The sequence below is a fragment of the Cydia strobilella genome, chromosome 19, assembly GCF_947568885.1.
Source record: "Cydia strobilella chromosome 19, ilCydStro3.1, whole genome shotgun sequence".
NCBI lineage: Eukaryota > Metazoa > Arthropoda > Insecta > Lepidoptera > Tortricidae > Cydia > Cydia strobilella.
In genome coordinates, this window is record NC_086059.1 from 6,285,741 (window position 1) to 6,298,474 (window position 12,734).

General features: G+C 43.2%; 1 protein-coding gene across 2 annotated transcripts in view; it reads right to left on the minus strand.

Moving 5' to 3' along the window:
- The window catches only part of LOC134750233 (small G protein signaling modulator 2-like), an 88,400-nt gene that overhangs the window by 4,838 nt on the left and 70,828 nt on the right, over positions 1–12,734 (minus strand). Inside the window, exons 9-18 of one of the 2 annotated variants that reach the window (XM_063685379.1) lie at positions 11,819–11,932; positions 10,675–10,811; positions 10,341–10,438; positions 3,754–3,892; positions 3,242–3,420; positions 2,707–2,851; positions 2,255–2,414; positions 1,902–2,097; positions 1,099–1,627; positions 602–759 (exon numbers count right to left, since the gene is read on the minus strand). In XM_063685379.1, coding sequence (XP_063541449.1) covers positions 602–759; positions 1,099–1,627; positions 1,902–2,097; positions 2,255–2,414; positions 2,707–2,851; positions 3,242–3,420; positions 3,754–3,892; positions 10,341–10,438; positions 10,675–10,811; positions 11,819–11,932 — 1,855 coding nt within the window. The remainder of the gene's footprint in view (positions 1–601; positions 760–1,098; positions 1,628–1,901; positions 2,098–2,254; positions 2,415–2,706; positions 2,852–3,241; positions 3,421–3,753; positions 3,893–10,340; positions 10,439–10,674; positions 10,812–11,818; positions 11,933–12,734) is intronic. The other variant, XM_063685380.1, reaches the window with a different exon arrangement.

The window sequence follows — 12,734 nt, forward strand, 5'->3', positions numbered from 1 at the left end:
CTTCTCTTCCTTTAAATGGAAAGTACAGTGGAATCCATTTATTATGACGCCGCTTATACTGACCAACCGCTTACTATGACGTTATTACTATACGGAGATTGGTTTGCATATAAAATTTATCCTGTTACAAAGTAGGATAAGATGACTTCGCTTATAGTGACAAATCGCTTACTATGACCGAATATCGTATCCCATTTTCATGAAATTATGTCCGGTTTATACTGACACATTCGCAGGTCTTCGTGGCCGTAACCACGTCTTTCCCTGCATGCAGGACTTGGTGAGTTCGTGGCGTGTAAGTTATTTTAGTTTAGATTCTCAGTCACAAGTTGATAATTGTTACAAGTTTAATAAAACTCATCTCTCACAAAGGAATTTGAGATTTCCAAATTAATCTCAAATTCCTAAACTTAATAAAAATAAGAAAATAAGAAGTGGTCAAAAATAAGAAATTGTACAACTATGCTTTATATGACATCCGCTTAGTATATGTCGTGTCTGTCACTTCCCTTTGATGTCATTATAAGGCTATAAGCGTATTCTACTGTAAGTATATTGAAAAAAAAAGTCTGTGTCAGTCGTGTAAAAAAATTGAACTTACGGAATAAACACCGCCATTGGAGCTGGCCGGCGACACACAGTTAGACCTATTCTCGGGTCTGGGATCGTTGGAGGGCTCCAGCGTGTCGAAGGAGGCGCCGGCCGACGTGGACTCCTCGCGCACCACGCCCAGCGGGCTGCGCGCGGGGCTCACGTTCGCTAAACCCAAAGGCATTCTTTTAAATTCAAAATTTTTATTTCTATACTTACGTTCCAAAAGCAGTTTTTATAAAATAAACTTTACCATCGCGTTGCATTAAATTGCATCAATGAATAAAAAAAACAATCGTGGATTAATGCGAATACTAGCGGGTTTAATCGGTATCGCTTATGTTAAAATAAAATGAGTGCGAAAAAGTGAGGTAATTTTGCTTCAATTTGCGTGAATCGATGTTCTTAATTTACTTTGTTCTTATCTTACTTTGAGGCGTCGGATAGATTGGAAGTATCGTTATTTGGGAGCCTAAGAAAGTGGTCTAAAAATGTATATTATCTTACCAGTGGTTCCTCCTGACGCAGGCGATCCGCCCGCAGCTAGGTCGACTGATGGATTTGTAATAATCACACTCGTATGCTGCTGTTGCGGTGGCGGAGGAGCAGTCGGTACACTCTCGTCCAACGACGACCTCAAGTCGTTTCCATTAAGGTTTATATTCGCACTATCCACGCTACACAACGGTCCTCGCCCACCACCCGTCTGCACTATACCTTCAGCTAACCTCTTTATCTCAGCTATGCTCTCCCTTCTCATATCAGGATTCTCAACTGTACTCTTAATGTGTAATTCCTCCTCTTCATCTAAGTCTTTAAGACTGTCTAAATCTACATCCCTACTATCACCCTTCTCAGTCTCTCCGTTTATATTCTCTTTATCTTCTGAATCCATCTCTATGTTGTCTACTTCATCTATGCTCGGTGCTCTTGATAGAACCGGTTTTGCATCTGGTTTCTTTTGTTCGGTTTCGTTTGGTTCGGGTGAAACCACTGGTGGATTGTCTGATATAATGCTGCAGTCGTCTTCGAATACCTGAAAATAATTTTTGTTGTGATTTATCTTGCAAGTATGTCGGAATGAGATCAATAGTTTTATCATTTAAACAACACTGAGGTCTGAATTCGATATATCATCACAGATTACTGACTATCATTGAGAATAACAGATGCGATATCCCGCGTCTGAACAAATCTATCAAAATTCAGTTCTAAATGTAAAAACTCAAGGTCGTTTTTGGCTCACAAATGTAGACCCGTGGAACTCCAAGGGTTACCAGAAGTCAATAGGATTGTAGCGTTGATAGTACCTCGCTCGACGATGCATTCTCGGCAGGCTTTAGCCTTCCAGAAGCCTCGCTCAGTCGGGCTATGGAAGCCGCCGTGGCCTCCCGGTCCCGCTGTCGTACGATGGCCTCCACGCAGAGCCACTCTGACATCACGGTCTCATACTGTCGGCGGCAAGCTGCGTCTTGTTCTGCGCGCTCTTCTGTTGTTGAGCCAAATCTACACAAGAGAACAAGGGATATAAGTTTTGAATTTGACAATGTATGTCATGAGATATACGTCGTTTTTAAATGCTCATTTCAAAAGCGATAACATCAAAGAGCTACACAGCCCTTGCAAAAATTCACATGCAGTTTTCTAACGAAAAGAAACATACTCATAATATCCAAGTAGATACGGCCACACTTCTCGCCGTATGTCGTGCTGCACGCCACCGTAGTACACCAGCCGGTATACTTCATCTTTATCGCTGACGGCGCCATGTTCATCCGTCATGGCTCTCCACCGCTCCTCTGTCAGTCCACCTTCGGCGCCCTCTGAAGAATTAAATACAGTTAAATAGTTATTTTTGGAACTTTCCACCCTAATATTGTATCAAGCAGAAAAGCCTGCAAACGATGCTATTAAGCTTAGAAACTAATTAAAAAATATATAGCCGTTCAAGAAGTGTAACTCTGCTGTAAGCTGTAAGCTTCACATTCAACATCGAATTCCTAATTAGGTATCCATTTCCATCCTTCGTCCAAAAAAGTCAAGAATAAAGAGGTTTGTTGGAAAACATCGACATGAATATACATAGTATCCAATATGGTCGGTGTCAGTAATTACCTCTTGGAACAATATTTGGGTGTACTAAGCCGCTCAAGTGTGTGCGAACTGTGGAGAGATGTCTGCAGTACGCCAGCCAGCCGTAGAATGCGCGGGAGATAATCTGCCGACGCATCGTACTGCACACCAGCTCGATTGACGCTGACTGGAATAAATAGGAAAAAAGGAAAAGTCATAAAAACAATGTTTTATTCGGACAAGTATTCCTAGTTATTTACTTTTAAATATAGTCTTGTACCATCTAAAAAGCAAGTTAAGGAAACTTTGTTTAGGTACACTTAATTATTTTGGTATTACTTAAGTACGTTAAGGCACTTGACCGCATAGTGCCTATGTTTCAGTTGGTTCCCTCTTGATCACGAGACGCGCCTCTCATCTGTGCCTGTCGACTCGTTACTCGTCGAGTTAAACTAATCTTATTGCTGGAGTGTGATGAAGTTGAAATGGCCTTCAGTAGTTGTGGTGTATGCGATGGGGAATGCATTAATCACTCTAGGAGTCCGTCTAGGTTAGGCTGATGATAATGTGGGAATACCTGTTCTATCGGGTGATGCTGTATCAGCGCCGGCGGATGCCCGTTGAGCCCGGCAGATGGTGGGCAGTCCACGGACATGGTGCTAGAATCGGATGATGTGGTGGAAGTGGACGCGAGCGGACGTCGTGGTGTGCGCGGTGGGGACTGCACGCAACGCTCTAGGAGTGAGTGGCGCATCGCTGGAAACATTGCAATGAAACATAGATTGAGATTGAAATGATTGTCAAGGAAAAAAAGCCAAAAGGAATGTGAACCTTTAAATAGAAAAAACTTGACATCTATGTAGTCTTACTCACTCAGGTGTGTGCGTTAGATATCTTTAGAGTAGAGCTAGCGAAAGTCAGTCTTTTCGTACCAGAAACGTACAGCATTGGCATTATCAATCTAGAATACAAAATCCACAGTCTGTTTTTCCCATTTAACTTTCGCTATAAGTAGGTAGGTATATAGCAGAGTTGGCAAACAATTTCGTCGATTTCAAATACTACATGTTTTAGCTTTACTGATATTACCTTCGCGGTCGGCTATGGCGTTGTTCACAATTCGAAAGACGTAATCCCCAGCCGCCTCTTCCCATTCATTTTCGTCAGTCTCCCCGCTCTCGCAGAGGCTTGGCATAGGACGTCGGCGGCCTTTGCCGCGCCCAAATACCTGAAGAAACGCGAAGGATATGTAGATGTTTCAGGATTGGGGTTTAGGTATTTGTTCTCATTCGCAAGGCGCAAATTAATTAGGTGTTACAGAAAACAATAAGGGAGGGACTTTTGGTTAGTAGCAATCGCGGAATTTCGTGCGTGAATCACTACATCTGGAACCATCCTAGAGCTAAAACAAAAGAATTACGTACTTCTAAGTGACATTTTTTTTTAATGTGATATTCAGCAAACGAGCAGACGAGCCGCCTGATGGGAAGCAGTCATCGTCGCCCATGGACGTAAGCAACATCACAGGAGCCACTTAAGCATTGCCGACCCTTGAGAACCCTAAATACCCGCTTCTTGAAGAATCCCATGTCGTAGCACAAAGGAAATACCTCAGGAGGCAACTCATTCCACATTCTGCACGTTGTGGAAAGAAACGAGCGGGATGCCCGCTTATTCATGGTGTGCCATGTGTCTAAGAAGTGAGGATGAGCTTTGCTCCTTTGGCGGGAGGTGCGGTGATAGAAACGAGACGATGGCACCAGATCAAAAAGTTCTTCGGAACATTCCCCATTGTACAGACGGTAGAACATGCAAAGAGAGCCAACGTCTCTCCGAAGACTAAGAGGTTCTAAGCCGTCAGTAAGTTCGGGATTGCCGACAATACGAACTGCCCGACGTTGGATGGAGTCAAGGGGAAGGAGCTGGTATTGTGGAGCGCCAGACCAGAGATGAGAACAGTACTCCATATGGGGTCGAACCTGCGCTTTCAATTCAATTTCAATTTCAATTTATTTATTTCGCTTGAACATACACAGTTGTTATGGTTACATGTCATTGGGATGTTATAGGTACATAGTGTAGCTATTAAGTGTTACATGCAAGTATGGTCTACCACAATCTTCTTTCTCCGTGCCTCTTCCCATTTACTTGGGGTCGGCCCTCTGAATATGTTGTCGCCATTTGGCTCTGTCGAAGTAGGTTGCTGGTATTTTTTGCGATTTCTTCTCTAGGTTTCTCCACCAGGTGGCTTTTGGGCGTCCTGGTAGTTGTTTGCCTGTGTCAATTTCTAGTGCAATTTTTACCGGGTGATCTTTTTCTCGACGCATTACATGCCCGTACCATCGGAGTTGGCTTTCATGGAGTTTGTCTGGAATTGGGGTGACTTTGAAACTGCCTCTAACATATTCATTTCTAATTTTATCTAGCCTCGTGACGCCGCCTGCCCATCTGAGCATTTTCATCTCAGCGGCATGAATATTGGCCTCGTGCGCACAAGTTGTTGTCCAACACTCTGCGCCGTAGAGTAGTACGGGTCTGACACAAGTTTTGTATACTTTTCCCTTGGTTTTAATGGGCATTCTACGATCGCAGAGGACACCTGACAACGATCGCCATTTCATCCAGCCGGCATTTACTCTGTGCAGCACATCGGCATCGCATGTGGCAGTCTCATTCAAAATGGAACCAAGATATTTAAATTTTGTCACTTCAGTCACGGGGCTATCCCCGATATGGAGTGAGGAAACACAGGGTGCGCCGAATGTAAATTTCATGAACTCCGACTTCGCCCTACTGATCTTGAGGCCGTTGCTCTCCAATGCGTGGCACCATTTATTTAAGGTTTGTTGTAAGTTTTCCGGTGATTCAGCTACTAAAACGATGTCATCGGCGTACAGGAGACACCAGGGAAGCGCGTCTTGTATATTATTTGTCAGGTAATCCATTACGGTGATAAAAATAAGTGGGCTGAGAGCTGAGCCTTGCTGGACACCTATTTTTACGGGGACGGGTTGGCTGGTTCCTGCAGGGCTGCGGACTGAAGTATTAACGTCGGTATACATGTCCTGTACAAGCTTTATGTATGGCTCCGGTATGTTCTGACTTCTTAGGGCTTGCCAGACCAAACGACGCGGTACTCTGTCGAAAGCCTTTTCTAGGTCAAGAAATGCCATATAGAGATTTTTCTTAAGGGCTCTGTATTTTTCGGTTAATATCCTGAGTGTTTGTATAGCATCCGTAGTTCCTTTTCCCTTAGTGAAACCAAACTGATTGGGTGTGATAGCAATGAGGCTTCTAAGTTTTTGGTCCAGAATCTTTTCCCAAATTTTTAAGGTATGGGATGTTAGGGTTATCCCTCTGTAGTTGGAGCAAACCTGGACATCACCTTTGTTCTTATAAACAGGCACAATAAAACTATGTCTCCAAGAGTCGGGAATATTGTTGGATAAGATGATATCATTAAAAAGCTTTGTCAGCCAGACTACTCCAATGTCACCTAAAGTTTTCCAGAGATCCGCAGGTACACCATCTGGCCCGGGGGTCTTCTTATTTTTCATTGATGAAATAGCTTTCTTGACTTCTGTTTCCGAAAGCCCCTCGATAGGTCCCATAGTTGGATGCAGAGGTACAAAGTCTTTACTAGGGAATTCCTCATTTAAAAGGTTATTAAAGTAGGCACGCCATCTGCTGTTTATCTCTTCATTTGACATTAAGAGGTTGTCTTGGTTATTCTTTATGTATTTATTGCTTTTAAAATCCTTGGAGGAGGCTAGACGTCGTTTGGCGATTTTGTATATTTCATAGTCCTGGCTCGCTTTCTCGAGGCTGTCGTATAAGGCCTGATTGGCTGACGCTTTGGCTTGAGCAACTGCGCGCTTAGCTGCTAGTTTTGCTTCATTGTAGAGCAGTTTATCCTCTTCTGATCTCGTGAATTGCCATTTTTTGAAAATGAGCCTTTTATTTTTTATTATTTCTTTGACTCTATCATCCCACCAGCCTGTGTCTGGTTTATCCTTGTAGCCACCTTTCGCTACACCAAGTGCTGATGAAGCTTTTGTTTTGCATACATTTTCAAAGTGATTCCATCTATCGTTAACTGTTTTGTGTGTGTCCTTGATGTCTTCTCGAAGGTAATCCGAGAGCAAGTTAATTAGAGTTGCAGCTTTAGGTGTGTGGAGTTTGCACCACTTGATTCTAGGAGTACGGTCTTCTTGTATGCGATGAGATTTCTGGAGTTTATAGCAGGCTATCAAAAGTCTATGCTGATTGGTAAGCGCCTCACCGGGGATAACTTTACAATCCTTAAAATATTTAAGATTTTCCCTGTTAGCCAATATGTAGTCTATTTGTGTGGAATGGTCGCCAGATTTATAAGTTATAAGGTGTTCTGCTTTTTTGGCGAAGTAGGTGTTTATGATCGCCATGTTCTGGGAGCTGGCAAATTTCAAAACAGATAGACCGCGTCGGTTTATTGAGCCAACTCCAAAACCACCGTGATGGTCTGGGTAGTCGGTGTTGGTGGCCCCTACATGTCCGTTTAAATCGGCTCCTAGTATTTTCTGCTCATTCTGGGGGATATTTTGCATTAAGCTATCAAGATCATCCCAAAATTTCTCATGTTCATCTTCCGAGCATCCATTTTGGGGGGCGTATGCTGATACTATGTTCAACGGTGGCTGTGCATCCATCGCTAACTTTATGGCCATGATACGGTCTGTGTGTCGGTCTACTTTGATCACCCTGGGCTTAAAAAATTTGTCGACTGCGATGGCTACTCCGTTGTTCCTATTTGAGCTTCCATTGTAGAAGAGTTTATATTCATTCCCGATAACTACTGCCTTGGCTCCTTTCCATCTTGTCTCTTGCAGACAGCAGACATTTATATCTCTCCTCTTCAATGTTTCCGCTAGTTCGGCAGATCTTCCTGTGAGTGTTCCTAAATTCCACGTAGCCATTCGCAGGGTATTGCATGCTGGGGGCGACTGATGGTTGCCTTTGTCAGTGCCGTCGCTTTGGGGGAACGCCCTAGCATTTTTCTTCTTCGTCGCCCTGGATTTCGCATTTCGTGCATCTTGGTTTGGGACGTCGCTTACGGGGGACGCCCTAGTATTTAGATAGCTCATATTATTTGTACTTTTCATATTCAGAGGATGGGTTTTGGCTAATAGTTTTACAGCCGGCTGCCGCCTGACGCCAAGACAGTCTATCCTTTCCAGGATGTGAGCGCCACCGTTGACCTCAACAATTAGGTTCATCCGCTGCCATCTCTACTGCAACCTGCTGCCTCAGCTGCAGCACCATGTTGACCCTCACCACGATTATGTCGTGGCAGCTCATCCATGGGGGTTTGCTAACGGAGTTTACCTTCTCCGGCCTTGTGGTCCGCGGGAGGTATTTAATTTCCCTCCTACCCCCTGAGTCAGAAAATCCAACTCAGTGAGCATCCCCCTATCCGCCACCTGGGGACGCGTTCTCTAGGGAATGAGGCTACCCCGAGAAATCTAAATAATCTAATTACAATGTTTTAGGTTAGTTTAATTTTTATACTCTATGTTTAGGTAGTTATTTATTTAATTTTAAATTGTATTTCAATAAAAAATCCTTAAATATTACAATTAAAATGTCAGGTTATCAAAATATTCATTTAGATTATAAAATGGTCTTATTAGTAGAAATGATTTTAATTTCTTGGAAAAGTCAATAATATTATCACATTGCCTAATGTCCTCATTTAAAAAATTATAAATTTTAATTCCTATGTATTCCAGACTACTTTTGAAATGTGAATAATTTTTAGATTCTGGTAATTGTATGTCAAATTTATGTCTTAATCTAGGGTGCCTATTTTTGTTTTTACATGCGTCGGGTCTTATTTTTATAAACAAAAATACAGACTAAGTATATGTAAAGCGATATCACTGTCAATATTTTATGCTTCAATGCTTTATATAACAAAAGTCGGTGACCCGGTGTGAAGTACTGTTTGGCTCTGTTAAGCACCCCAAGCTTTTTGGAGGCCAGTTTGGCTTTTTGTTCCAGATGACTACGAAACTAGACTTCGTTCGTAATGTCGACACCAAGTATCCCGATACTTTTAGCGGTGGTAAGGGGAATGCCCTGTAACTTTGGCGCCGTGACAAATGGGTTTTTTTTGGCGGAGAACGCGCAGACTTGTGTCTTACTGGGGTTGAACTGGACGAGGTTACGTCTACCCCATTCGGAGACCTGTTCAAGGGACGTCTCGATCTCAGACACAAGTCGCATCCTGCACTCCGACTGCTCAGGGGGGGCGTTTACACGACCTGTATAACAGCTATCGCCAGTGCTGTCGTCTGCATATCAATGAATATTGTTAGTTAATAACATATCATTGATATGCAGAAGGAACAGGGTAGACGATAGTACAGATCCTTGGGGTACTCCAGCGTTTATAGGCTTATAATCCGAGCATATTCCGTCAGTGACGATTGAAATGCTACGCCCAGATAGAAAGCTGGAGACCCATGTGCACAACCCCTTAGGAAGCCCGTACGAGGGAAGTTTGGAAAGAAGTGCCTTATGCCAAACCCTATCGAAGGCCTTTGCGATACCCAGGCTAACAGCCAGTGCCTCTCCCTTGCTCTCTATGGCGGTGGCCCATCGGTGAGTGAGGTAAACAAGAAGGTCTCCCGCGCCGCGACCACGGCGAAACCCGTATTGCCGGTCGCTAATTAGCTGGTGGTCTTCGAGGTACTTAAGGAGCTGGTTGTTTACCACACGCTCCATTATTTTAGAGAGCAGGGAGGTGATCGCAATAGGCCGATAGTTGGAAGGGTCGGTACGGTCACCCTTTTTTGGTATAGGGTGAACCCAGGCAATCTTCCAGGAAGACGGGAATTTCCCTGAGCGGTATGAGAGCGAGAATAGTCGCGTCAGAACCGGAGTCAACTCTGGAGCGCACGTTTTTAGCACAACAGTAGGAATACCGTCTGACCCACTGGACTTCTTGACGTCGAGGGCAAAGAGTGCACGCCTTACTGCGCTTTGCGTAAAGCGCACCTCGGGCATGGAGTACTCGCATTGCGGAATAGTGGGAGGTGAATTGCCCCCGTCGTCCAGTGTAGAATTCGACGCAAATAGAGAGCATAGAAGGTCTGCTTTCTCTTTTGCGGAATGAGCCAGTGAGTCATCGGGTTTGTGCAAAGATGGCAAGGAAACCCTGCAGAAGTTCCCCTGAACAGCTTTGGCGAGAGACCAGAAAGTTCGGGACCCAGAGGGCTGACTGACTAGTCTCTCATCAATTCTGCGGGTGTGTTCATACTTGGCTGCAGCAATTCGCTTCTTACAAGACCTAGTAGCAGCATTAAGTCGCTTCTTCAATTCGGAACAGTTACGATCGTTGACCTGACGCGCAGCAACCCAAGCTTGGTGAGCTTTGATTTACGGGCTTCAGCGCACGCTCTACCAAACCAGGGCTGAGAACGATTGCCAACACGAACTAATGTGCTAGGAACGAAGCATTCCATACCTTGCAGGATCGTGTCAGCAACGAATTTCGCACAGTTGTCAAGATCATCCAAAGAGAAGCAGAGCTGCCCCCAAGGGTAGGACGCATAAAACTCCCGCAGTCCATCCCAATCCGCCGATCCATAGTGCCAGACACGGCGCAACCCAGGTTTAAGGTAATTATCTTTTACCTTTCCAGCTCCTCTTTGTGACCAAAGTGGAGGATCGAGCTGTCCGTGCGGTAGTAGTCCTGTTTCCAAGTTGCTCAGAAATGACAGAAGATGACCACCTGCGTTACAAATATTTAAATGTTAAGCTGAGAATAATAGAAAATTCTTGATGATTCAAAAAGATGCTGCTGGTAAAGTTACATTATTTAATAAGGTAATAATAGTTATTTTAAAAATGTTAAAATTTATCGTTGTTTAGAAGCATCACCTAGAACAGACTGGATCTCATGGATCTGGACCACCATAAGATGCAAGTACGGCTATACGTATGCTGTAGAACAGTAGTTACGCTCACCTTTAGGGAAGTGTATGGGCGGGCGCTGCACGCCGTCCTGGCCCACGAGGATGAGCGCGTCGGCGCCGGGCGCGCGGTGCACGTGCACATACACCACCTCCCACACGCACACTTGCAGCGACATCGCCCAGTACACGCTGTACAACCAAAATCTATCACACTTACTTTTTTCTGGCTGTCGAAAAGGAATGTCGTAATATCATCGTATCGTAACTTGCAACGCATAGGTGTTTTATCTCCTCTGTACAAAATGATCAGTAAGCAAAATCTAGTATTTTTTAATAATTCTATTTGAGATAGCGCTTTGTTAATTAATGACAATTTATTAAGAAGATTGGAAGTGCCGTTAATTAAGTATAGGTACCTAGTTCTCTTATGATAGAACACGCGCCTTCTTAGGCGTGGATTGGAGGAATAATTCGATTATCCAAAACGCCGCGAGTTTAATCTCGCATGAGCCGATGAATTTTCCAATTTCCTCTATAATCCGCCAGCATGTCGAGCGTTCCAAGTTTTCCAATTAGGTACTTTAAATTGACAAAAACAAAACATCTGAAAGTGTTTAATTAAATTCGGCGAAACAATGCCGTCCAGACTTGTTTTTTCGTATTTTTCATCAAAAAAAAAACCAGGTTTCGAAACGGTTACTCACCATGGGAATACATTAATTAACTTGGGCATGCAAATCAGACTAACAAGGCCAATTGCCCATTACAAGGGCTGCGTAAAAAGCTGAGCTTTAAAAAAGACAACTACATTTTGTCACAAACAACCGTCGATGGGGCTAGGTAAAACGATACGGCGAATGGTTTTAAATGTAAATAAAAAAAAATGTAGGTACTTATTATATTTCGATTAGTCTGCCAATTTTTTACTACTTGCGTTCGGTAATTTTATAATTTAATTGAAAGGTTTTAGTGACGGCATTCCCATATTATATAATCTTTGGCATTCCCAAGGGCAAATTAAATTACGATATTTTAGTAATTATGTCACTCAAACATTTTTTAACCTTTTTCTTTTACGGTTTTCAATTACGACCGAAATTTACGAACAGGTTTAGCCGAAGGCGGCGTACGAATAGGTACATTATATGGTAGGGCAACTAAAATAAATTAAAAAAATAAAATAAAACACAACATACCAGTCTATACACAAGGGGCCAGAGCAAAGGCGCCTGTACACAGTGCAGGGCGCAGCGCTGCACATGACACATGTGTGAGGGCAGGCGGACGCATGCACTAGGTGACAGCGAAAACTACACAACAAGGCTATATACATGTAGTTGGTCCATTAAGCCGATATACACTACTGGCATCGCGTCCAAAATATTCGTAGAAAGGCCGGAGCTAATTTGGTAAAAGTATTAATCTCAGGGACCCGTCCTCCCCTTCCCAGAAAAAAGCCTTGAAATGGCTTACTTAGTCGTTTATCGAATAGCCCCAACGATTGGCTTTCCCTTTTAATTGCCTACCCGTTCATTTGACTTAGCTAGGATGGGGTTTCCCTTTTAGAGATACCGCTAAAATGAAAGGGTATCCCCTTCCTAATTCAAAATATTATGACAACTGTGTTGTCAACGCGCTAGGCACCCAGTCCTTCACTTTAAACATAAGCAATATTCGATTCTTTTTTTACGAATAGAGAGTTGAGAATGGAATAAGCCTTATAATTTATAATCGTTACCCCTTCAAGAGGTTAGAGCTTAAGGAACGGGTATCAGCTTACCCGTATTATGAAGCGCTTAAAAAGCCAAATGAAAGGGTTTTAGTTAGCAACGGTTTTGGTAAGAAAAACCTTACGAAATACCCCTTCCAAAACCCTTGAAGGGAATACCGGGCGGCTCCCTGATTAATCTGTTAGAAAATTTACAGCCGGTGTGAATTGAGTTCTATGGACGGTCCGCTATTGATACATTGACATTGACACCTATACACGTCCTACCTAAGTACGAGTACTTTGTCGCAGAAAAAGCTACATTTCCGAATAAGATAAGATAAAATAAGATAAGATACATTTATTGATAAAATTTTACAAATTTTTATCAATACAGTGGATCG